Source organism: Pipra filicauda, unplaced genomic scaffold (genome assembly GCF_003945595.2).
Source record: "Pipra filicauda isolate LSUMZ 115617 unplaced genomic scaffold, ASM394559v2 scaffold69_size3009148_pilon, whole genome shotgun sequence".
NCBI classification, from domain to species: Eukaryota; Metazoa; Chordata; class Aves; order Passeriformes; family Pipridae; genus Pipra; species Pipra filicauda.
The window spans coordinates 1,519,713-1,545,097 of NW_024104864.1; the positions used below are offsets into that span (position 1 = coordinate 1,519,713).

The following is a 25,385-nucleotide window of genomic DNA, read 5'->3' on the forward strand; positions in this document are numbered from 1 at the left end:
TCTTTTTTTTTCCCCTCCCCCTGTCTCCATTTGTGGTGGAGCTGAAGTACAAATATTTGTCTTTCCTGGTGTAACGTTTTTATATAGTGCTGAGAGCTCTTTCTTTATTCAGCTGTCTTACTGCTCTGTCCACCTTGAAATACAGAAGAAACCTCAAGGTCATTCGTCTGAGAAACAAAACTATCATGATCTTGTTTGGTGAATAGCCTCTGCACATGGCAGAGGCTTGGCGTTGGGAAGGAATGTGAGGAGCAGAAGTCTCTGAAGCAGTCCTGACCCTGCCTTAGCCCCACAGTGCAAAAGGCAGCAGTATGGTTAGTGATGGCAAATATTTGTGCAGGGCCTGGCTGTCAAAGGGAGCATTTGATACACAAGGTTGTTTCCCAAGATCCAGCCTGGACTATTGAGGCTGCAGGGATTTCAGCTTGGAAGGTACAGATGAAATCTAGCACCATATTATAGTACCAATGTAGACAGCCTCCTTCTCTGTGTGTACAAGGAAGGGGAAAGTGCAACTAGCTTTCTGTGATGCTGGGAATGGTCTGCTCCAAAATGAAGTCAATCAGCATGGTAGAAATGCAGGAGTGATAACAGCCTGGTTGACCCTCTTACTGCCCAGGCAAAACTTCCTCCTCATTTCACCAGTGCTGAGTGAGTGAGGATGGATGCAGAGGAGGCTCATAGTCTTCGTGATGATTATAATTTTAAATAAAATTATATAATACTTTTTAGCTGGAGTTTCTCTTGTCTCTACATACGAGATCTCATTTATGTGATGAGAGCCATAGTTCTGTAGCAAGGAGGGGTTCTTGCATTAGAACTGCCTGTTTTTAAAACCTTTGGAAAGGTGTGGAGGGGAAAACATGTTTGAAGTAAATAAATCACCTTTTTTTCCTTCACTTCCTGATTTTTTTTCCACTCTTTTAAAAATACTTTGCTTGAGGCAAATGCTAAATGCTGACTTTCAAAGGGGAAGATGGGACTACTAACGCTGGCTCAGAAGTGAATTCATTATATCTGTTGTGTGAAAATGTATATATTGTCTATCAAGATAAGAGAATCTAGAGGCAAAACATGGATTAAAAGTTTAAGGTAGGTTAATTAGAGAAGGCCTGGAAAACCACAAACATCAGTTCATAGGTGTTACATTTTTATCCCTGTCCCTTTTGATGCTCCTGCTAGACAGTACATCGTGCCAGGGAAAATGGGTTTCTCCGATACACTAATTAGGGTTCCTTCCACTCTGTAGCACTAAGTTGGAGAACGAGTGACTGCAGACGAGAGAAGCCCTGTTTGCAGTTAAGTGGTAATCCTTTCTCTACTTTCGCAAGCTTCCTTGTAATTGCACTTAGATTCTGCTGAACTTTGTTGCTCTGAAATCTCTGAGCTCATTTACAAGTGCTGAGAAGGATCTGGGGGGACCATCAGTTGGCAGCTTCTTGCGCAGGTTCGGCCAACAGGCAAATCCCACCTGTTTTATTGCTGTGTTTGTAAGGAATAGCTTTTGTGTCAGAAAGAGGCCCATCAACCAAAGCTTTATGCTGCTGGCAGCTGCTGCTGCTGTATCCCTGAGACCTGAGAGGGGGAGAGTGGAAGTGCATCCTAAGACTGAATCTGGCCCCTCCACTGGAAGTGCAGGATCTGCTCACAAGAGGCCCTGTGTTACTGTGGTGATGGCAGCAGGGTAAATAACTGGGTGGACTGGAACCTCAATCACCATCTGTCCAACTTCTCAATCACCCTGTTAGTTTCTTGGACTTTATAATAAAGATTTTGGTGGGTTTAGGGTGTGTGATGCTCCTGATTGGTCTGGGTATGTGCAAATGCAGGAGAAGCAGAGGTTATTCGCTGCAAGTGAATTGTTGATATATTGACATGAAATTTAAAGTACACAGGGTTCTTCTTAATGAGCTGCTCTGTAAATGCTGCTTCTGACTTTCTGATGTTCCTCTCTGAGGCACCCTATTTGAACGTAGCCTGAGAAGCAGCTTTGCCTGTGTAGAGTACAGAGAGAAAGGTGAGACGGATGAAAGTAATGGGATCACACCTGTGATACCATACTTAGGCTATAGGTGGTCCTGCCTTGATGCAGCTGGATGCTGCCCCAGATATTATCAGACCAAAAAGAGCTCAAGGCGCTTGAATATGGGCTTTCATAGGAACAGGTCAAAGGAGCTCTAACCAGCTGTTCCAGGCAGCAAAGACAGAGTGCTAAACACAACAGAGAAGTCATGTATAGTAGTAATATAGCATATACGAGTTTTCATGTGGGTAAGTGCTTAGATTTAAAAGAATATTGAGGCTTGAGAATCTTGCCTCCCTCCTAGTAATCCTATTTCTTACTGGTATTATAAGATAATGGAATTGGCAGCAAAGCTGAGTAAGTGTTGTAGATGGTATATAGTCAGCTTAGCTTTGTGGAGAGAGGGAAACCAAATGAGGAATCTGACTACTGGATCACAGCAGAGGGAAAGGACCTTCTCTCCCCTCTCAGGCTTTTCCCTGTCAAAGCATTAATCACAAATGCTCTTTTTTTCCTTCCGTTGTCCTTCTCTGGGATAGATGAGGAAACTTTTTCTTACTGAGAGTGGTCAGTCACCATAACAGGTCTCCCAGAGAGGCTGTGGAGTCTCCATCCATGGTCAGCTGGCTCTAGGTGATCATGCTTGTGCCAAATTCTGGTCTTCCCAGTACAAGACAAGCATGGACTTGCTGGAGTGATTCCACTGCAGAGCCACAAAGCCGATGAAGGCACTGGAGCACCTCCCCTATAAGGAGAGACTGAGAGGATTGGGAATGAATTGTACTCATTTAATGTACTTATACTCCTATACAATTAAGTAAACCTGACTATCTGCCACGTATGCATAACCCATGTTATGGGTTATGTTCTATATTCGTGAAGTCAGTGAAGAAGAGAATTTCCCAATGTCTCTCTTGTATTCATATGTAGTTGAGGATGTATAACCCAGTAGTGCTATTTGCTGTGAGCTCCCTGTTGCATTGAGCTGATGTGCTGAGCCTTGGAGGGTTCACAGACTGGTGTTTAACCAGAGGCAGTGAGAATGACTTCACCTGTAGAGGTGGGTGTGCTTTGACTGTTTCATGGGCAAAAAGCTACTGGGTGCTGAAATGTGTCTTTTCTGCAAAGATAGTTGATTTTCCTGTGGATGGAGAATGGCTCCTTGCAGAACTCTGACTTGACCGTCGTTTCTTCATGCTCCTTAGATTTGTTTTCTTGTTCAGTTTAAATGTTGCTTCGTTTGCGTCCCTGTTCACAATGACTACAGCAAACACTGACAAACAAACAGCAGCTTGTTCAGCCCAGTCCTGTGTTTCCCAGTTACACCAGCGTGTGCTGGCACGGCTCCCCCAGCTGAGCAGGGCTGGGGGAAGACTAAGACACAGAGACTAAGGAAGCCACAAATATCCCTTCAATGTTGTCTGTTTGTGGTGCCTTCTTGTGTTGATACCTTTAGGTGTTCCTTGTGCATTTTGCTTTGTGATGGTGTTTTTCTTAACTTCATTTTAGCACCCTATGGCGAAATTTACTTGGAAACAAAATCGCGTGTGTGGTTTTTGTAACCAGAAGAAAAAACTGGAAGGCCTGCCAAAGGAGTATTGCAAAGGTTTAGAAGCCAGAAGACAATGGAAAAAGATTCCAGTGTCTGCCCTTCTGTCTCAAAGGGGGTTTTAATGGAATTATTTATTATTTTATTTTTTGTTGAATCCTTTTTAATTTTTAGGAAATGGTGGCTGTAGTCTCTGTATCGTGATGATAATGGCAGAAAATTTGATAATGATTATGGCTTTGAAGGAGGTGTTTTGTTCTAGTAGGCTAAACTCCCATGTGAGCTTAGAATTGTTAAAAATAAATAGGACATTTTCTTTTTGACTTGAGATTGCAAATGTAAGCCCTTTCTCTGAAATTGGTGTCCTCGGTGTAAGAATAAGCTGCCATCTCAGGTAGCTCCCCTCCTGGTACCTTGCTAACTTTGTATGTTTTTTCAGAAGGTGAAAAAACTTCTACCCCTTCTACCTTTATTGTTCTTGGAGGGTATAAAGTCAAAATATCTGTGAAAAGTCTTTCACTAATCTGGTGGGAATCTGTTCTAATCTTTCAAGATGTGTTGGGTTTAAAATGTGCGTATCTTACCTACTTAATATGCTTTCATTATTTAAAGGCATCTAATCAAGATGTACTGTCTCTTACAATGAGTTATGCATTCTCATACTGTTTTCTTCATCAGTGTCTGCATTCTGGAGGGAGAGCTGAAGGGATGTTCTTTTCAAATGGAAATGGTGACATTTCTATTTGGTGCAGAGAAACTGCTTTCTGGCTTCTCAAAAGGTGAACTGAGGGTGTTATACCCCACAGCTGTCCTACCTCTGCTGCCATGTGGTGGCCAGGTAATGTAAGGAAAAATTTCAGTTGCTGGTGCAGTGGACTGCATTAAAACCCTTGCTCACAAGGCAAAGCAGCCTTCCTTGTCCACTTGAGGGCACTCAACAGTGTGTTCCTGTTTTGATAGGTGGAGTATATATAGGTTATGGCTATCTGGGTATCATTTACATCAGATCCAGGTGCTATCCTGCTTTTTTGTCCTTGGCTATTGATGTAATCTCCATCATATTTGTGACTTTCCCAGTAAGTTGATAGAGGAGGGTACATAAGAGTCCAAGCAAGAAAATTCTCAGTTGTAGTTTTGGGTCTACGTTTTGTGTGTGTGTGATTGATTTTATAGCACAAGTTATTCAGGTTGCTCCTAGCAGAAGCTACTGAACTCTCTTCTTATTATGCCTTGTGTATTGGTCCACTGTATATTATCTGACAGTCACTTCTGACCTGGGTGCAGGGCTGTGGTTCTGGGTTACAGTATCAGCAAAGAGGCACTTCTGTAAATGACCTCTGGATCTGAATAACCAGTCTATTGACAAACACTGTTGATCCCCCTGTGGATGTTGTCAGCATCTAGGTTAGACTGAGGAAGGGGGACAGGCTCCTCCCACTTAGATTTGGAGCTGTCTTATTCTTTACCTTCAGCTAATACTTACCTGTGCTCTCCTTTCTCTTCCCTCAGGTGGATGCAGTGCGGGTGTATGTGAACAGCAGCTCCGAGAACCTCCGATATCCTGTGCTGTTTGTAGTTCGCCAACAGAAGGGAGTACTGTCGTGGCAGGTCCCATTAATTTTTCGAGGCCTGTAAGTACTGAAGTCTCTTCTTTGTAACACGCTTGCCTGCCAGCTTATCCACCATCAGCTTTCCTCAATTGCTAGGTCTTGTAACCTGTGTAGACTGCAGAACTTGGTAGCAAAGCGTGCTTGATCACTGTCAACAGAAGACCAAGATTTGGTTGGTAACCTCTTACTTGGCAGCCTGCTCTTGTCTCTTAGTTTCTCAAATATGTACACAGAGTACCAAGAGGCTTGTCTCCTGGGAATCTGCCTGTGAATCTACCACATGTCACTGTTGTCATTCCACAGTTGCTTACCATGTGTGCGGGTAGTTCTTGGGCTCTATTTTGGAGCAGGGTTTGAACAAGCTCTTGAAAGAGCACTCTCAATTGTTGTGTTACAATGCATTTAGGAAATAAGGGCTCTCCTCTGTTTTCCACCCCAGGTAAACCCAAGTGTTAAGTCTATTCTGGGGTGGTTGTTTGGGAGGCGTTTTCTTTGCAAAAGGGACGCCGCTTTATACCTTCAACCTCAGAGCTCTTTGGGCTGCAGATACGGAAACTTTGCAGGCTCCTTAGACCATCTGAGATTTGGGGTTTTGTCCTGTGACTGAGTCCTGGTGCTGGGCAGCAGATACCCTGCAGTGTTTTGCCTGACAGAGGGGATGGTTACAGCAGCGACTGCTCTGGGCTGTCATTGCTCTTTGCCTCCAGTAAATGGCAGATATTAAAGATCTACAGATGGCATGGGCATCCTCGAGGGAAGTGAAACGTTGGGGATGACCAGTCCCTCGTGTGGACCCCAAGAGACAAGTGGAGTTTGAGCTTTGAATAAAATACTGAATACCCTTGGCCTTTCAGATTACAATTGCAGTTATGCGAGCAGGGGAAAAATGATGTCATTCTTAGCACTGCTGAACAACTTTTTAACTGCTCTCTCTCGCTCGCTTTGCCATCCAACTTTCCCTTCCCTCCTTCCCTTGGCTGTTGTAGCTATCAGAGGACCTACAACTACCAAGAAGTGAGTCGCACCCTCTGTCCGTCGGAGCCGACACCTGAAACAAGACCCTCTGACCAGATTATATTTGTGGATGTTGCTTCCATGGCACCATTTAACATTGCCTATGAGCTGCTAGTCACCAGGCTCGAGAACTTCCAACTTGAGTAAGTTGGGATGTGAGAATACAAATGTAATTTCTTCATGGATCTCTTATACAGGGATTTGGTCCATCTGCCTACTCTTCCCTTCTTTTTCCTTCCCAGAAAAAAAAAATTATTTTTTCTTTTGTTTAATCTGAGGGTACTTTGTGTATATTCCAGCTCTGAAAGTTTTAGACTTCAACATACTGGCATTTGTTTTCTAGGACCAACAGAGCCTTTAACTTCACTGCCAGCCCTTCCCAGCCCCAGGTAAGGAGAAGTCCCGTGTAGCATTGTTGCCTGTATATCTTACCACATCCAAGTGATTGATGTGATCTTTTCTGTAGAGATAGAAAAGATCTTATGTGACTAGGTTGTTTCCCTCTTAGGATGCAGGGAACCTTCCTTACTGTTGAATTTTCTGTGGATATAGTGAAGAGGTAACTGTTTCAACCGCTCTAGGGACACATTGGGGTCCTCTTGCAAAGCAGTTCAGTGAGCCAAAACCCATGAGCAGAGCAAATGAATGGTATTGGCTCTCCAGGAAATGTCAGAAATGTACAAAAGTCCAGAGGCCATTGGTCTGCTGCACTTCATGGGAAGTGAGGTGGTGCACACCAGTTTCTTGTTCCAGGCAGTGCTGGTTCAGTTGCCTGACTGTGACTTGTCAAGATGCAATCTTTACTGGAAAAAAAACCAAACCAGAAATAAAGAAGCTGTAAAGGTGCAGCAGAACTCACACTGCTATTCCTTGCTCAGGGCAGCAAGTCAAGGTGTGAGGTGATAAATGAAATGCCTGATATGTCTGTAAGTTCAGAAGGAAGCACGTATGTGCGGCACCTCCAGCTGGACAGCCTTGTTTAGAGCCCTGCAGATACAAATCCTCTCTTGAATGAAAATGCTGTTAGCAGTAGCTATAGAGATAAAGGAACTTGTAGAGCTGGAAAGGTATGTAATTTACCCAAGCTGCCTGTTACTCTGTTTTTGTTGTTGCTTTCACTGTTAGTAATACCACTTAATTTTAGGTTTCCTATTACCAAGCATCCCAGCTAATCTTTTTTGTTGTGAAATGTCTGAAGCTGGTTTGCAGATACACGCAGTATTTTATACTATAGAAGTGTAGAGAATGGTGGTGACTCTTTAGAAAAAAAAACCCTCATTACTTAGGATTTTATCTTTTGAATGTAGACTGTTTAAGGTCTGGCCTGGAATTAACTTTGTGACTCTGGTCTGGTTTTTTTGTCACAATTAGTAATAAGAGATTTGTGACTTTTAATTAAAAACCAGCTATATGGAGTAGAAGATGAGTGCTTCTTAATTGGTATAATGCTGAGATTTTTGTAAATCAAAGTATTAAGTAATCTACAGGAGGAAGGAAAAAAAAAGTTGATTCAGGATATAGATGGCTGTTGGAAAAAGACAAGCGTAACAATTGAAGGAGGTGTTTTGTGGAACACAGCTCACGCCTGAGGGCAGAAGCAGAAATTGGATATGCTTGTATAGGTCATAAGTGTTGCTGGATATGTTTATAACACTCACAGTCTTTACAGCAGAGAACTCTAGGCCTCAGTTCCCCTTGTATTAATTCTGTGCTTTGGTGTAAGTGTGGCTTAGAGAAAACTATAGAAGAATCCTCATGGGTGACTTCCTCAAGGACCTGAACCTTTCCAAGGGCAGTGTACCTGGGAAACCCAGGAGCTCAGGCTGCCAGTATCCTTGCCTGGTGGAAATAAACCATGCTCAACTAAAGAAACCGGCTTGGTGAGTTTTCAGTAAGGACTTGCAGTTGGAGCCAGCGCTCCCTCAGCAGCGAAGGCAACCTGCTTGGAGAGGGTGATGGGAATAATATGCTTTAGTAGAAATGGGCTAACTGGAAAAAAACTTGGGTGAGTTCTTGCTTTTCCATGCCCTTCCAGTAGGGGGCCTTAATTCCTTGGGAATGGCATGTGGGAAGGGAAAAGGGACATAGCTGGCCCTTGCTCACCGCTAAGGTTTTATGAGACATAAAGGGAGCTCTTCAGTTTGGAAGGTCTTAGGACTTGGGAGCAGGAGCTGTGGTAGCTTCCAGTGTGGCGGCAGTGGCTGCCTGGTGACCATATGGAAGGAAGGAAGGTGGCTGGTGGCAGTCCTCAGCCTTGTGTACCCTCTGAGGTGAGGTGAGGTGTCCATCAGCCCCTCTTGGTAGCTGTAACAGCTCTCAGAGTCTGGGCTTCAAGCAGGATGGTGGGACCCCTTGCAACAAGCCTGCCTGCTGAGGCAGGCACAGAAACCCTACTTCTCCAGCAACTGGCTGGGGCAGTACATCAGACTTTTTACTGGAAAAATATACAAATAATGGTATTCCCTGGAACATCTTTTGCCCAAATCTGAAAAAGCCCTTACCAGGACAAAGAGGGCACTTTCTGCCCCCACAAACTGTCCTGTGGGCCTGGTCAAAGCATGGAAGCACAAGCACACCATTCCTTGCCTCCAGAGGAAAAGTAAGAATATTGGCAGATGTTAGTGTCTCCCAATGTTTTTCAGAGCTACAGATGAGTTATTTGAAAAGCTGAAGTGAGAAGAGAAAACCCCCATTACCGTTTGCATTGGAAACGAAAAAATGCTAAATCCTACAACTAGTATCAATCGTTTATTACTGAAACTCTTGACAGAGTTTCAGCCATTTGACCTAATACTTTTCACAGTCTGTCTTTGAGGCAACACATTTGAGGTAAACTCCATGATGTGTTCCATATATAAAGTACGGCCAGCAGTATGGAAACAGCTGGAAATCGCTCATATCAACATAAAATGGAATGGGGTGTAAAATGAAGTCACTTTAGCTTCATCAGGTGGAAAAAAGCTTAAAGGAGCAAAAGCTATGCTGTATCTTGCATGTTGAAGATGTTTATGTCTGATAGCATGATGTGCAAGGGGGAGAGTTGTGTTTAATCTGCTCTTCTGTAGTTTAAGGTCCTAATGTTTGAAATCTGAATTTTTGTGAAGGCCATCCACATTCAACTGCAAAGCCCAGCTAGGCCTGCACAGGCAGTTTAGGAAGGTGCTGAAGCTACTGCCAGGGGTGATTTCTGGATCATAACTCTCCGCTCTCTGCTTTCTCCTCAGTATTTTCTGTACAAATTTCCTCAGGATGTCGATTCAGTCATTATTAATGTGGTGTCTGATGCAGCGTACCCATGCTCGGTTGTCTCCGTCCAGGATATTGTGGTAAGTCTGAGCAGAGAAGGGTAAGGAGCTGCCTGAAGGAGTTCTGTATCCTGTTGTGAGGGGTCTGTGCCCTGCAGAGAGAAAAGCCCTATGAAAGACTTCACCCTAGTGGTGGTGGTGGTGAAGAGAGCCCCTGAAAGAGGAACGAAAATTCTGTGGGAAAGAGGCAGAGATGCTGAGTTCGAGCAGCTCGTATGGAGATTTTTGTTGCAAATAGGTGAACAAGCTGTTCCTTTCCAGCCTGTCCATAGGGCATTTGTTGTGTTCCCCTTGAGATTTTCCCTGCTGCCTTGTGATGTAAGTCTGTCTCTCCATGGAGTGGCATTGGTGGCTAAGAGAGGAAACAGTGCTGTTCCCTTGAGTTTCCCGTCTCAAGGCAGCTTGATTTTCAGCAATAAGGTCTCTCCTTTCCAATTCAGTTTTCTCTCTATGTAGTTACTCATCCATTTTCCTGGGAAGGGGAGAATGGCTGTTGCTTGCAGCTGGGAAATAGCATGATATTTATCCTCCTTTCCCACGTCCCTGAATGATGCAGGGACCTGCAGTGCAAGAGCAGCAAAATGGCGACAGAGGTACAGGATGCCTTGGGTGCTGGCTCTGAAGCCCTGGGAGTTGCCTTTAATACCTGGGGTGAAGAAAGAAGTGGATGACATCAACTCTTGCCCACATCCCAATGTTTGAATGCTGGAAGGGCAGGAGGGGAGACTGTGATAGATGATTCAATCTTTCAGGTATTGAAAGTAGTGGGAAAGTAAAATGAGGGCAAGCACTTGACATATAGTACACACTGTGAAGTGTGTGACACAACCAGTGTACAGCTGAGTGTTTGCACTATCCTGTGGGAATGGTGGAGTGATCAATCTGGCTGAATCCTCGTTTGGCATTAAATTGCAGTCCTCTTGTGAGAACACCAAGATCAGTGAGTGCAGGCCACAACTAATGTCTTCAGAGCAGTCTAACTTCTTAATGGATTCTAGTTGTTTTGTTCCCTTTTGATACCTTGGCTGAGGCCTTCTTCTGCTGTTCTGCCCTTTATTCTCCAGCTGGCTTCCTTTGAAATTAGTTCAGATGCTGTCCCTGGTTTAACCCTTAGTTGTGTCCGTTTTAGTGCCCAGTGTATGACCTGGACCATAATGTGGAGTTCAACGGTGTTTACCAGTCTATGACTAAGCAAGCAGCCATAACAGTGCAGGTGAGATGCTGATTTTTGTCCCAGTGTTTTTTGTAGGGTTTTTTTTCAGTGGCTTTTTCTATGCATTCCTAGTTTTCTTTTGATGATCCTCCTATGGGTACCAGCCTTTGCTTTTATCAGGTCAGCTGATGTAAGTGGAAGAAGTGACATTACTTATTACTACAGAAAACTTGCTTACATTTGCTTAGGCAAATATTTTGGGTGCTGAGGCTCTAGATCAGAGTAGCTGAAGCCAGGTGTCTTCTGTTTGAACCTTGGCTCTTCTACCACTGAGTGGTGGTAGTAGGGCCTCTATAATAAGCAAAGCTGAGGTAGGTGGTTTTCACTAAATAAATAAATAAATAAATGCATCAGTATTGGTTTGCTTGTACTGGGGTACTGCTGTACTGCATACTGGTGAACCCAGCTTATTGTCAGCAAGGATGAGGAGAGCATCCCCAGAAGCCAGGCTCTGTCCAGAGTAGGTGGGTCTCTGTAAGGCTGGTGCCTGTATAGCAACTAAAACCTGACCTCTGGCCTTTTGGAGCACCACCCGTGCTTTGCATTAGAGGGAGAGGCTTCATGTCTTGTGGATTCTGTCTTGTTCCATCCTCTTGTGCAGAGAAAGGACTTCCCAGGTGAGCAGTTCTTCGTTGTGTTTGTCATCAAGCCGGAGGATTATGCCTGTGGGGGTTCTGTGCCTTCTTCAATTCATGGTAAGTTGTTCTGGGAGGTGGATTTAGTGCTGCATCTGTGTGATGAAGTGGGTGTCCTTTGGGACCTTCCTGTGGGATGACATGGGATGGTCATATAGCTCTGTCTTATCCAGGTAGCTGTGATTTCCCCCCCCGCCCCTCCCCACCCCAATTTCCCCATGAGGGTGTCTTTCTCTTATCCTAAAGCTGTCAGCAGAGCTGTACTGGCCAAGTTTGCTAAGCCCTGGTGAAACATAGAGAGTTTCTAGCATGGCATCCTGCACGGAAGTGTTTTGTGTTTTACTCATAGAGATTTGTCTAAAGGCAAAAATGGTGTCCCAGTATCTGTAATGAGAGCATCTGTCCTTTGGGGACTAAACGAATAGAAGAGATGCCTTTGCGATTCAGGCACCCAGATTTCAGCAATGTATGGAAGGCTGAAGCAGGGATTTCTAGTCTGAAAAATAGGTTGTGGATAGGGAGGAGGGGGGAAACATTTGGAAAAGTCTGTGTACTGACAAGTCTAGGAGCAGTTTAAAGCAAAACCACACAAAGACTGCAGTGAAAAGCCAGATCCTGTTGTTTTTGCAAGTTCAGAGAATAAAGATCAGGGCAAGAGGACATTAATGTTTGATTGTTTTTATAATTGCTGTACACTTTGCCTCTCACAGGGAATGCCAACCGTACCTGGAACCTGCAGCGGACAAAGAGCCTTCAAGTGACGATTGTGCCCTCTATTAAAAGTCAGTGTCTTTGGGCAGAGCAATGCAACTTTACAGGGGAACTTGGCACTTCTGAATAGAAGGGTATGACTGGGCCAGCAGCCTCTGATGGAATGGTGCTGAAAGCACCAGCAGTTGGAGCCCTGGTCCTTTCCAGGAGGTGCTGTGTGGCACAGGGTGATCTCATGGGCACACCAGCTAGCACTGGGGGTGGAGAAATGGAGGGAGATCTTGCAACAGGTTCTGGTAACTTCTTTTGAACAAAGGAGATGGGTTTTGAAGGGCTGTTTGGGACTGGGCATTGTCACCAGGTGGTATTGGGAAGAGCAGGACATGAGTGCTGCCCCTGGGAGGTGCTGTCCCGGCTGTGACTGATGTCTTCTCTTTCCTCAGAGTCCGTTTATGTCCAGGCCATGTTCTTCAGCTTCCTGGGTTTCCTCTCCTTTTACCTGGGCTCAGTGGTTGTTGCTTTTGTGCACTACATTAGGTGAGTTGAGGAGTTATACAAGAATAGCCTCTCTGTTTCTCATCATCCTCAGGGATACCTCACCCTGCAGTACATTTGGGGTGACAAGCATCCGAACAGAGCAGCTAAAGAATTCCATGACTGCCCAGTGGGCTCCTACTGACCATCAGCCAGAAAATTTTTCTTCCTCTGCTCTGGGGACCATGGCAATGGTGAAAACCCAAGGGTCTGCCCTTCAGATCTTGTACTTCCTCAACCCTAGGTTTCCTTATATGAGGACACTGGGGCACAGGTGGGAATTGTGATGCGGCCAGTCTGGGATATGGAATGGCAGAGCATTGAGGAACTAAGGTACTTTCTTGCTGGACTGATTACTGCAATAAGTGGCAGTGACACATATGGGGCCTTGGAGTCCCAAGAGTGCTGTTTTCCTTCCTTACCTGCCTAACCTGCCCCAGACTTTGGTGTCTGGGCTTGTGTTGAGAAGAGTATCTGCATGAGGTGGTGGAGATGGTGGAGTTTGTTGGGATCACTCACTGCTGCCTGCGTAAACAGTGAAAATCATTGAGAAAATCCTTTGTCCAGACATTTGGAGGCTTGAGAAGAGGGAGGCCCCTTCAGTACTCCTCCCTGCCCCTCTGGACAAAGGTTGGCATGGGAAGAAACATATAAAGCTCTCATCAAGTAGCAGGTTGGTTTTGTGGGAACAGTGCTTGTCAGCCACCTCTTCAGACCCCAATGTGAGAAAGAGTTCTCAGCCCCTCCAGAACAGGGAATCATTAAGACTCAGTGCTCTGAAACAAATGAATTTCAAGATGGGGACATGGCTTAACTTCAAGACACATTAATCAAACATTTCATTGGAACAATTCAATGAAATTACTTAAGTGTGTGCAAGTGTGCAATCTTCTTTGCTGTTATTTTTTCTTTGTTGTGGGAATATGTCGTCGTTTTTTTCACCATCTCCTGCTTGACATCTGCATTGAAGGAGGTGATATGGGCTTCTTAAGCATTGTGCTGATGAGCACCTCTAGCTCCTGCTGCCCTTTCAGTAGATTCTTATGTGCTTGGTTTTCTAAGTGGTGAAGCTGGGTTTGGGAAGGTGGTGTGAGGGTCTCTCCCAACATGGTGAGCAGTGTAGGATGGGATAGTCATGTAACCGGTTGTCCCACCTCTGCTGGGTAGGTGAGGGCATAGAAAAGCCCTCTGTTGCTTTGGGAGTCAGAGAGGTGGACAGCAGGCAGTCATGGCTAAGCTGTGTTTCATCCAAACAGTATTTTTCTTTTTTTTTGTTGTTGTGTGTGTTTGTTTCTTTTGTGCTTATTTTTGTTGGGTTTATTTGTTTTTTAGAGCTTGCACCATGTTTACCTATTAGTGTCCTAGATAATCCTGCCATGGCTGGCAGGTGATGGGGTTTGTTGGGTCTCTCATGAGTGCTGTCTGTTCCTTTTCAGGGTTCAAAGGAAGGCTTCTGCTGGGAGATTGAGTCCCGAGCATGGTAAGGTTTCTTTTCTGTTTTGTGACAACTTTAAGCAACTTCAAGTGAACAGCAGAGGTCCTAGGCTAGGCAAGGGACAAGCTGTCAGTCAAGTACCTTCAGTCTCTTCGAGCCATCTTTCATGTACATGTACCACAGTCTCTGGTGCTGATGAAAGATGTTAGAGCTTCCTCACTGCCATCATAAGAGAGGGCATTTGAAGCCAGCTCACCTGAACTTGGTCCTGACCCCTACTCTGAGGAACTGGGTTTTAAAGGGGTGGAGGAAGGTCAAACCTTGCTGAGACCTAGTTACAGGCTAATGTTCCTGATGTCAGATCTGTTGATTTTTAAAGCAAGGCACTTCGGGTATATCTTATGCTTTAAGAGCTCCTCTGCATGAGGTATTTTAATACTCTCCTTAAGCATGAGGTATTTTAATTTTTTTAACTGGAAGTTGCAGACAACCAGGTGAATGAATGACTAATAGTTAGGTAGTGGCGTTTGTGATATTTACTTTGGCATTGGATTCAATTTACTTTATGCTGCACCCACATCTCAACATATTGCAGCTTCCTGCCTTACAAAAACATAGCTGCATCTGAGAAGCTACCAGTGAGAGATGGAAATTTTTGTCATGTGGATGGGGAGTACTGGGAGTTTCTGCTTTCTGGTGGTGTGGGAGTCTGGCCTTTTCATTTTGATTAAATATTTAGTGCCTGCAAAGTATTTCAAAGCATTGGTGATGAGGTCATTTGTACCTCTCTCCTAGAGGAAGGGAGGACATTGTTTTGGCACTATTAAGGTTCTTGATGTGTTCCCTTTTTTCATGCCCAGCTTTTTCAGTCTCTCTGGTCTGCTACATATCATCAGATAAGCATACTAGTATAATTGAGCTGTGCTTAAAGGATCAGCAGTGGAACTTCACTCTGACCTGGCATTACTTGGATTAATATTTCTGCCGAGGACCTGGGGGCATTTGGATTCTCAGGAGTGGCTTCTTGCTTCTTCAGCCACTAAGATCTACATATGCATCCCTGTGCTTGGAATATGTGTGAAAAATTTTTTTCACCACACGAACAGGAGACTGTAAAAATGTCCTTAAATATATTCTTATTTTAAATAATTTGGAATGGATCCTTTTGTAAAACAAGAGCAAGTCTTAGGGCACTGGAGAAATGGGAAGGGCCTGTGTGTTGGGGAGTTGGGGGAAGCTGAAGAGACCTGGCTGAGGCTGTGGAAGAGCTCCAGGGTGGTGACAAAGGATCACTGGCTAAGGCAAGGAAGCACAGTCTCAGCCAGGTGAGACCAGAAGTCCCAGGGAGTGCTACTGGTGCTGCAGCTGAGGTTTAATAGGCTGCAGGCAGCCTAGAAGCTGCTTTCTAAGATGCCCTGGTGAGAGGTGGAAGTTAAATTCTGGTGCTTGGGAAGTTCCCAAAGAAGTTGCAGGGCACAGATGCTATTCTTAGTATGGACCTGGAAGGCAGAGAACTGGGTTGGTGAGTGGGGAGGATTGCTGAACAGCATCTCTGTGAAGGGAAAGAGGAGCACAGTTCCTGCACAGTTTTCCTCCCAGAGGCACCTGCTGCTTCTGTGAGCTGTCCTTTCCCTCGTAATCCATGCCACCCCCATGTGTCTGGCACTGCATGTTACTGCTGTGTCCTTTCCTCTGGGGAGGAACCACGTTCTACCCATATACTGTTTCTTTCTCTATTGTGTTTATTCAGGGTGTGTCTGACTGATGCCCATAAAATGGTAATTAGCATCTTCCCTGTCTTCCAAGTCACTCAGGACATGCTGGCTTTTTCTGTTTTTCTTTCTCCTCTTCCCACCCACTGGAATTTCTCTTCCTCCAAAGTAACCCTGGGTCTTGCCTTCATCACTCCCCATTCCTTTCCCCTTCCCCACCAAGAAACTGTGGATGGGAGTGTTGAGCAATCTGTCTCTGCCCTTTGTCCTTGAATATCCTGCAACTCCATGTGCCCCTTTGCTCTTGTCACCCATCTTATGTCTGACTTCTGCGGTTCACTTTTTTTTTTAATCCTGTGGCACACCTTCCCTTCCACATCATCACTATCTGGTGGAGGCAATAGCTGGAAGAACCACACCTGGTACATTTACTTTGCTGACTCACTCACGCACTGGGAAGTGGGACTGAAATTAGTGGATGAATTGGATCCAAAGTGGCTGTTAGAGGCAGGGCAGAATGCCTTTTCTCCCTGGCTTCCCTGCTTTGTCCAGATTTAAATGTTCCTTTGGTTACTTGGGAGAGAAGGTTTGACAGCTCATTTTGAGGCAATAAAGCCTGGTCTAAAATTAGGAGAGAGCATCCCTGTGGGACAGGACTGACAGGACTAGGATTTGCGCATGTGGCACAAACATGGGGAAATACTTCTTCCCAGTGATCTGGATTTCCAAGTGATTTTAAAGCAACAGGAAAAACTGCCATGAGAGAAGGAGTTTGCATGGGAGCTGATGAGTGGAAGCTGGATTTTGTTCCTGCAGTGACTTACAACATCTTGTTAAGCTCAGCTCAGGGCTCAAGGGGTGGGCTAAGGTGTGCCAGCGCTTTCCCTCTGGTGCTCAGTCCATGCCATGTTGTTCACTTCTGATGCTCCTCTGAGCTGTTCCTTTGCCCTGTTAGAGGGATAGGGCAGGAGGGTAGAGGAGCTGAAATTGAGACCAAGTATTAGCCCACAGTGCAACAAGCAGAATGAACATGCCAAAGGAAAGCAGTCACTGGGACTTGAAACATCAAATGTCATTGCTGTAAGGGTGCTTCCTTGATTTGGGCTCAGGCAGGGACAGGTTTTAAGTCCCTTTACGTATGTGGCTAACGGAAGTGGTATAAAAACCTACGCAAGGTGTTACAGAAGTGCCCAGAATTTCCGGCTGGAAAGAGGAGTCTGCCTCTGCTGTCTGAGACAGATCAAGTACTGGGAAACCAGAGATGCAGCTTGAGAAGCCAGGCCATTTCCCAGTAAGGTTGCTTGGCTCTAAGTACTGTGCCACGTTCATCGCTTTGCTGCTGACTGACCACATGATGTTGTTGCAAGGGTGAAGTTTTAAAGTAACTGAACCTGTCTCATTGTTTGCCACCACTGGAAAACGTGGTCCTGCTCCTGCTGCTCTTGCTTCTCTCGATTTTGTGGAGATGGGTGTCTCATCCCTCAGTGAAGGGATTCAGCGGGCTCTGTTTCCTGCCATGTTTGTCTGCTGCCAGTTCAGCTGCTGAGCTCCACCATGGGAAGCAAAAAAAGAGGGAATGTGGAGGCAGGAGGGTACAGTCCCAGTGTAACCTGACTGTGAGGTACAGTCCTCATTGTTTCAGATGTGTGGGCAGGAGGTGGGGACTCTCCAGCCCTCGAAGGCTTCTGCTCTTATCATCAGCACAAGATTATGGCCACTTCTTGCATGGGGTATCTTTTGCCTTCTCCTTGCTTGGTTAAAACTATGTTGCAGCTGCCTTGCTAAAGTCTATGACTCTTCCAGGGGTATCTGGAGGTAGCAATATTTGGAGAGGTCAGTTGCATGAAGATGGGAAGGAGAAGAATTAGAAATTCAGAAGAGTGTTCAGAACATCGTGAGACTTGTTCTAAAATTTACCAAGTCTTGCAGCCCTAGTGTGTTCCCTGCACGGTGCTGGAGGGGGGCTCATGCTGCCAGGCAGCCTCTCACTGGCAGCCTGTCTGAGGAGGCTGAAGGGAATGGGTTTGCTTCACACTGCAAAACAAGGGTTTTCCTTTTGCACAGTATACTCTAGAGACTGCCATCTGTTTAGAGAAATGTTGCTTTTCCCAAGCCCCTCCAGCTCTTCAAGCTGTTTGTGTTCACCTCAGAGATGTGTTTTGGAGCACTGACATGAAGCTAATGGTCCCTCTTGGGTCTGTTTGCATTGCAGGATCTGGGATTATGACTTCTTCACACCCCATCTCAGCCAGCACTCCTGAGGGAAGCAGCTATGGTGCTATTGGTACAGTACATTCCAGAACTGGGGGCATGGGGAAGGTTCTGCCTGGGGGAGGAGAAGGCACTCTTTTAAGGTGGTTTAAAGTCAGAAAGGAATAAAACTGCAAGCTACTTTGGGAGCATCTTGGAACTACTTGAAACAAAATAATTGCAGTTTGGGAAGTTTAGGTTGCACTTCAGGGAAAAGCATCTACATGATAAAGGTGGCAAATCCGTGACAGAGGTGCTCAGAGAGACTGTCATTGGAAACGTTTGTCTCAGCTAGACAAAGCCACAGTCACCTGAGAAGTGTTGGTGACAATGCTGCTTCAGACAGGACATTTACTAGGGACTGACAACGGTCCCTTCCAAGCAAGCTTCTAGAAGCCTGCTATTAGCTCATCAGGCCTGCCTTTAGACCAAAGCATGCCTTTCTCTGGAAGGCTGAACGGCTGCGTGCTGCAGTGCAAAACAGGATTGAAGCTTCTTGCACTCCAGAGGTTTCATTAGGGAAGAAATAATGTCATGCTGTCAGCAGGTAAACCATGCCCTGGCGGCAGAGGAGGAAGAAACTTCCCAAGGGTCCTGCTAATCTGAGATGATGGGAAATTAATTCCTTTGCCAGAGTATTTCTAAGTCTCCTCCTTACAGCAGTTTCCCCTCCTGTGAGGGTGTAGGCATTGAATAGCTCAGTGGGCTTTGGGACAGTCCTTGAATTTGACAGCTTGTGGACCCAGATTGCAGGGTGAGGCTTTGCAGATGCAGGGCAGTGTGAGGCAGCTGCTCAAATGAGAGTAGAGCAGCTCTGTGTAATTTTTGGTCCCTGTTCAGGATGCATTTGCTCACTGTTGTGTAATAACACCCCTGACTCTCCAAATACCATCCAGTTGTTGGACTGTGAAGATGTGGTATCTCTCAATGCCTGACAAAGAAACACGGAACTTTTTTTTCATGAGGTTTGGGAAAAATTCAGGAAGATTTAAGTCCTGCAGTAGAGTTGAGGGCTTCAGCACCACCCTACCCCCCCCGTTCCCCAATTACCAAGAAAATGCTTTAAAGGCATTTGGGAAATGAGGAAGAAACTCGTGTTCTGCCCGTGCCAGCATGGGCAAGGGGCTGGGAGCTTGGCCAGCCTGTGAGAAGTGCAGGCAGATCCTGCTGACCCACAGGTGACCGATACTGTGAATGCAATGGGAGCAAAGTTGGTGCTCTGCTTGCTTTGAAAAATCGACTTACTTCTTCTTTGGCTTTTGTTCTACAATATTTTTAGAAAAGCGTATATATATAAATCTTACATAAAATCTGAAGGTTGACTAGATCAGTGTGGTTTTGACCCCTAACAGTCTGCTGCTTTCACTAGAGCTTTTTGGCTTGTCTCAGAATTCCAGGTTTCAGAGCCCAGAGGGGGAGATAGTGGTCTTTGAAAGTGCTCTTAGATTATAATTTCATACTTTTAGGAAGGTTTGGGATCATGGAAAAACTTGTTCCTTGAAATGGCTGTATCAAATCGAGTGCAGCTGGTATCTGGGACAGCTTTATTCTTGCTGTGCATAGAGGGATTCAGCCTTTACCCTGCCTGTTTCCTTCTCCCCACTCTGGTCCAGATGAGTCAAGCTCCAGTGGTGGACGTCAGATGTCCTCCCCTGAGCACAGGCCACCAGCTGGTTCTGACACAGACAGTTCTGTGGAGGAGGAGAGTGACTTCGACACCATGCCAGAAATTGAAAGTGATAAGAACATCATCCGCACCAAGGTATGGCTGGTACTGCAGCTGTGGCCCTGGTGCTGGGCCATGGGCACATCCAGGCGAGGACCAGCAGTAGTCACTTACCAGGATTTTGAAGTTTCCTTTTCCCTGTTGGGTGGATTTAATCTCCTAAAGCTGAATGTGCTTCTTAGCGTTTTTTCAGTCACTGGAAGTTTTCCAGCTGTGCTAAGTGTTCTGCTGAAATGAGTGATTTAATATGGAAAATCAGAATGTATTGGGGACTATTGAGAAAGGAGGAAGAATCCCAGAGAGTGTCCCAGAAAGTCCAAGGAGGTGTGACAGATAGTGAGAAAATAAGCTGCAATAGTAGGTAGTTAATCTGGTACAAGTAGTGTGACTACAGTGGATGTACAGAGGGGCTTTAAGCTAGCAGCTCTCAAGCTGCCTCCTTTTGTCATCCTGCACTGTTTTGTGTGTCTGGAGCCATTCCTGGAGGTCAGAGGATTTTGCAGAATTCAACTCCATAGAATCAAGGGACACAACAATCTCACTGAATGAAAACAGTCCAAATAGCACCAAGCTGCAGGTTGTCTGAATACGTAAGGATCTTCTACTGGCTTCTGTAATCTTCACTGGTTTTCTTCTGTTTTCTTCCCTCTTTCCCCATCCACTGATGTTTTAGGTGTTCCTCTATCTATCAGACTTGTCTAGGAAGGACCGAAGGATTGTCAGCAAAAAGTACAAAATCTATTTCTGGTAAGGAGAAGGCAAACTGGTAAGACCCAAGCTCTGGAAACTGTCTCTAGTTGTGGAGTTTGTTCACCTGCCCTTCTTAACCACACTTTGGACGTGGGGATATTCTTTGAACCATCCTGTTACACTTTCTCACCCTGTTCCAACCAGTAACTGCAAATCTCACATACTTCAAATAATGATATTTGTGGACCAGTGCACACATGATCCTGGCAATGGATTTTGTTTTGCATCATTGCTTTTAAGCGTGGTAACAACTGGTGTGCTGGAACATAGTGGGGAAGGGGAGAAACTGGCACTCAAACACAGGAGCTTGTGGTCAACATCCTGGCTTTTCTTGTGCTCTTAGTATTTGCCTCGTTTGCACTAGCACATGTGCTCTTCAACTTCAGGAGACCATAATGAGATCATAACCTCAGAGAGCGGGATCTGTGCCCTTGGGCACTGAAGTGTACATGTTCCTCCACAAGCACCCTGGGCCTCTGTCCCAGGTGTGCACTTGTTTTGGTGTGTGTAACTGCTGCTGCTCTCTCCTCTCCACAGGAACATCATCACCATTGCAGTGTTTTATGCCCTGCCGGTCATCCAGCTTGTCATCACTTACCAGACGGTGCGTTTGACTCTGTGGCTGTCCCCTCTTGCCTTTAAATTTGCTCTGTGGTTGCGCTGTGTAAAGATGACAGTTGCAGTGAAACTGGGGTCACCCAGGAATTCTGCTCTGTCTGAGTGACAGTTTACCTTAGCTGCCCTCTCTGTACTGTGTGTTACTGCACGCTTGGCTTGCTCAGCTTGCAGTTCTGCTATTTCTGCTTGGGAAGTCGGAGTCCAGCTGTTTTCCTGCTCAACTGATGTCTCATTTGGGTCCTGTTTCATTTTAGAGACAGGAGGAATCTGCTGTAATCTGTAAAAGACAACTGTAAGCAAGTAGGGTTTGCTGTGATACAAGTGATTTCTCCTCCCTTCTCCCTACCCTTGCTATCCTACTGTTAATCAGATGTCTGCAAGAGAATCTATTAGTGGTGGGGTTGAGTTTGTGGCCTTTACCAACACCTTGTCCCACCCTAAAAGCTTCACTAGCAGATGTCAATACTCCCCTGTGCCAGTGCTAGAGCTAGGCTGTGTCCTGGTATACCTTGTGTACATGCAGTGTTTGCACGAAGCAAACCCCCAAGAGAAGGGAGTATTTGCTAATATTGGGTTTCTCACCTCCTCTCTGTCCAGGTAGTAAATGTGACTGGCAATCAGGACATCTGCTACTACAACTTTCTGTGTGCTCATCCCCTTGGGGTGCTGAGGTGAGTGAGCCCTATGGCCACTGCATTATTGTCTCATGCTTCTCAAGTGTTTGTGCTGTGCCCACGTCAGGATTTTATCCTTGTCAGGCTCACAGTAACTGTGTTGATAGGACCACTGGGAGTTTAGGACTCTGAGCTTTCTGTTTTTCTCAGCAGTGGCACTTTACTGCTGTGAGACACATGCACCCAGGAACATATGGCACCTGGGTGCCCCTACCAAATCTATGACACAGCAATGAGTTGCTCCCGTGCTCTATTGGATGCTCTCACTTGTATCCAAGGAGCAGTAGCTCTGCAAAGAAGTTCAAACCAGTCCTTTCAGTGCAGCATTTCTCTAAATTAATGTGAGAGTGCAAAGAAAGTCCAGAGTTGGACATGTCTCAGAGGAAGTGCTAAATTCACTGGGGTAAGTGAGCTACTCGACCTACAATTGACATCCAGAGAGTCAAACTGGCACTTTGGCAGCTGCTGAGGTGGAGGATGGTGGAGGGGGAGCAAAATGGGTTCAGCTTATCATGGCCCAGGATTCAGCTTTCTGCTGCTGTGCTGCCTTTGTCTTAAACCTTCTTCTTTCCTGCAGTGCCTTCAACAACATCCTCAGCAATGTGGGCCACATGATGCTGGGCTTTCTCTTCCTCCTCATTGTGTTGCGCAGGGACATTCTCCACCGTCGGGCCATGGAGATGAAAGATATCTATACCCTGGTAGGAAGCACGATTGCATGGGGCTGAGTGGAGGGAGGGAAGAGAGGATGAACTCAAAAAACAGAGTGATACGCAATGTGTTTCCATTTGCCTTCCTTGCTGGAGAATTGAATCCTCCTCTTTTTAGCTCCTGTGCAAAAGAGTATAGGTGAGATGCTTATGTTCTTACACACCCCAGTATTTTGCTGCATATGGTATGTCCACACTGCTGTGGTGATCCAGCCTGGGCTTACGAACACAAGGAGGTTAATAGAGGAACAACTCCCATGGCTGTGGCTTGTCCACTAGTGCTCACTGTGGAGGAACTGGGGCGGTAGGAGTGTCCCAAGATGCTTTAGTTGTAGTGAAGTAGTTGATTTGTCTTATACAATTAAGAGTTATTTCTTGGCACTCTTGTTAGCAAGAGGGGATAGAGATGCCTGTGATAACTCAGAGGAATTTGGCTGCCTCTACTCTGAAGCAGAGCTGCTTGTAGCCAGAGCTTCTGCAGACTCTTCTGAAAGAGGATGGAGAAACCTGCAGCCTTGTGGGCAGTGGTGCTGGTAGTTCTGGAGACAAACAGCTCTGTTTTCATTGTCTTGGTAGCAAGTAATGGCCTTAGCAGTTGTAAGGGTCTGCTGCTTGTGGTTTTCAGATGATACCTTGGCCAAATTGTGATGGAAGTGCCCTCTAATGGGCTCTGCTCCTCAGGTGCTTCTAACCCTACTGACCACAAGAACAATTCTGGGTCCCAAATCCTCTCTCAGTTTTGGGCAGGATGTAGTATGGCATGAGGTACAGGACAGAGATTTTCAGTCTCACGATGTTGGTACCAAGACACTGAAGTCTTCAGACCAGAAGTTTCAGCATGGTTAGCTTGAGTTTGCTGCCTGTGGATTCACTGGCTGTGCCATGTGGCTAAATGAGGAGCCTGTGGTTGTGCACAGCACACTGTGCTGCACTGCAGACTAAAGGACATGAGTAGGAGTTAGGAGGGATGAAGTGATGGAGAGTGGAAGCTCACCTGTCATCAGGAGAGTGAGGGTACTTACTCTGCAGATCTATTCTCTTCCAGGACTATGGGATCCCAAAGCATTTTGGTCTCTTTTATGCTATGGGCATCGCTCTGATGATGGAAGGGGTGCTCAGTGCCTGTTATCACGTCTGCCCTAATTACTCCAATTTCCAGTTTGGTAAGCTGAGTTTCCTTTCTCCTTTTGAGCTGGAGCTAGGAATTGCCACGCTTTCTCTCCTGCTGAGTTACTGATTTTTCCCATCCCTCTACCCTTGCAAAACCTCCCTGGAGACTGCCTGTTTCAAAGCTCAGTCAGGAGGCAGTGAGGCTTTTGATTCTGGGGACTAACACGTCAGCCTCCTCTCCAGTCCTTAGGACTCTGGTAGTGCAGTGCTGGCAGGATCTCACATTGGTTTTGCAGCTCAGTGCTTGAAGGTAATAAGTGCACAGCCTGAGGAGCAGAGTGTTCAAGCCTACGAAGCCTCTGTGACATCTCAGTGGAAATTTTGCTCTGTGGGCTCCTTCCTGGGGAAGAGAAGACTCAGGCAGAATCTTGTCTATGAGTGTGAATACCTGATGAGAGGGAACAAAAATGAATGAGCCAGGCTCTTTTCCCTTTGAGGGTAGTCACAGACTGAACAGGTTGCCTGGAGAGGTTGGGAATTCTTCTGTGGAGATATTTGAAGCCTGTCTGGACATGGTCCTTGACAACCCTCTCATAGCTGACTTTGCTTGAGCGGGGGTTGTTGGACCAGATGACCTCCAGAGGTTACTTCCAGCCTGCACCATTCTGTGATTGCCTGCCTGTTTCTGTGCTGCACTGTGGGCACCTATTTTCTGATCCCCTTTAGTTTTTGTTGCCCCAGAGCATGGTACATGTGCTGCAAGATGGCAGAGCATGAAGTGCTGTACAGTGTAGTGCAGCATCAGGGATTTGTGCCTGCCAGCCTTGGGATTGGCCCTGCTGCTGCACTACTTTGTGTGCACTCAGAGGAGCTTTCTCAGCCCACTGGCTGTACCTGTTTTCACTGTTTGTTGTGATCCCTCCACAGACACCTCCTTCATGTACATGATCGCAGGACTGTGCATGCTCAAGCTCTACCAGACCCGCCACCCAGACATCAATGCCAGTGCCTACTCTGCCTATGCCTCGTTTGCTGTGGTGATCTGTCTGGCTGTCCTTGGAGTGGTATGGCTCCCTCTTACCTGCTTCTCTGGGAAGGAGATGGTGTGGCTGGGAACATAGCTTAAGTGGGGAAAGCAGCAGAGTAGGATAAGAGTGTGTTAAGCAGCTGTTGGCATTTGAATTCTCAGTTCTCTTGGGTTTTCCTCCTCTCTTCCCCTGGGCTTTCAGGAGGGGGAAGAGCAGAGCAGTTTCCTCTAGGTGGCATCTTTTTTGGACTTTTGCTACCACATAGCATCCTTCTCAAGAGAAGAACTTCACACATCCAGGTGTCCATGTCCCAGCATGCAGATGGTCTTCCTGTGAGGTGACTTACATTGTTGGGGACCGGGGTGAGACTGGATGAGCTTCCAGGACAAGTATCTGATACCTAACTGCCTGTGCCTATTTCTCCCCTTGGGAAAACTCCTTATTGTTGGGCAAGGCTCCTGCAGTTGGCCTTGCAATCTTTGGAGAGATGGGGGACTAGGATAATGTCTGAGGAGCTCCCAGGTAAATGTGTGGAGTACCTGCCTATGGAAGGGCACTGTAGCAAAAAGAATCAACCAGAGTTGCTGGACTGCTTTGCCCGTTAGCTCACAGCATTGCAAATATTGAGCTGGGCTCACCTGAGTCCCCATCCTGTCCTTTACTTTGGAGGTCTCTGCTTCCCTTCTTTTAAAGGACTCGTTTTTGTTCATCAGTAACCAGGCAAAATCCATTGAATTCTTGCTCTGAACTAGCAGCTAAGTCCCACTGGGCTGTCAGC

The 25,385-nt window shown here is 46.0% G+C and overlaps 1 protein-coding gene across 4 annotated transcripts in view; it reads left to right on the top strand.

The window, feature by feature from the left end:
• SIDT1 (SID1 transmembrane family member 1) overlaps positions 1-25,385 on the top strand; it is a 42,466-nt gene that overhangs the window by 9,429 nt on the left and 7,652 nt on the right. For all 4 annotated transcript variants that reach the window (XM_027730259.2, XM_027730260.2, XM_027730258.2 and 1 more), the window contains exons 2-18: positions 5,082-5,203; positions 6,169-6,339; positions 6,540-6,585; positions 9,421-9,522; positions 10,631-10,714; positions 11,316-11,409; positions 12,060-12,131; positions 12,504-12,597; positions 14,031-14,074; positions 17,954-18,025; positions 19,605-19,753; positions 20,391-20,464; positions 21,005-21,071; positions 21,683-21,756; positions 22,337-22,460; positions 23,515-23,632; positions 24,507-24,643. In XM_027730259.2, coding sequence (XP_027586060.2) covers positions 5,082-5,203; positions 6,169-6,339; positions 6,540-6,585; positions 9,421-9,522; positions 10,631-10,714; positions 11,316-11,409; positions 12,060-12,131; positions 12,504-12,597; positions 14,031-14,074; positions 17,954-18,025; positions 19,605-19,753; positions 20,391-20,464; positions 21,005-21,071; positions 21,683-21,756; positions 22,337-22,460; positions 23,515-23,632; positions 24,507-24,643 — 1,644 coding nt within the window. The remainder of the gene's footprint in view (positions 1-5,081; positions 5,204-6,168; positions 6,340-6,539; positions 6,586-9,420; positions 9,523-10,630; positions 10,715-11,315; positions 11,410-12,059; positions 12,132-12,503; positions 12,598-14,030; positions 14,075-17,953; positions 18,026-19,604; positions 19,754-20,390; positions 20,465-21,004; positions 21,072-21,682; positions 21,757-22,336; positions 22,461-23,514; positions 23,633-24,506; positions 24,644-25,385) is intronic.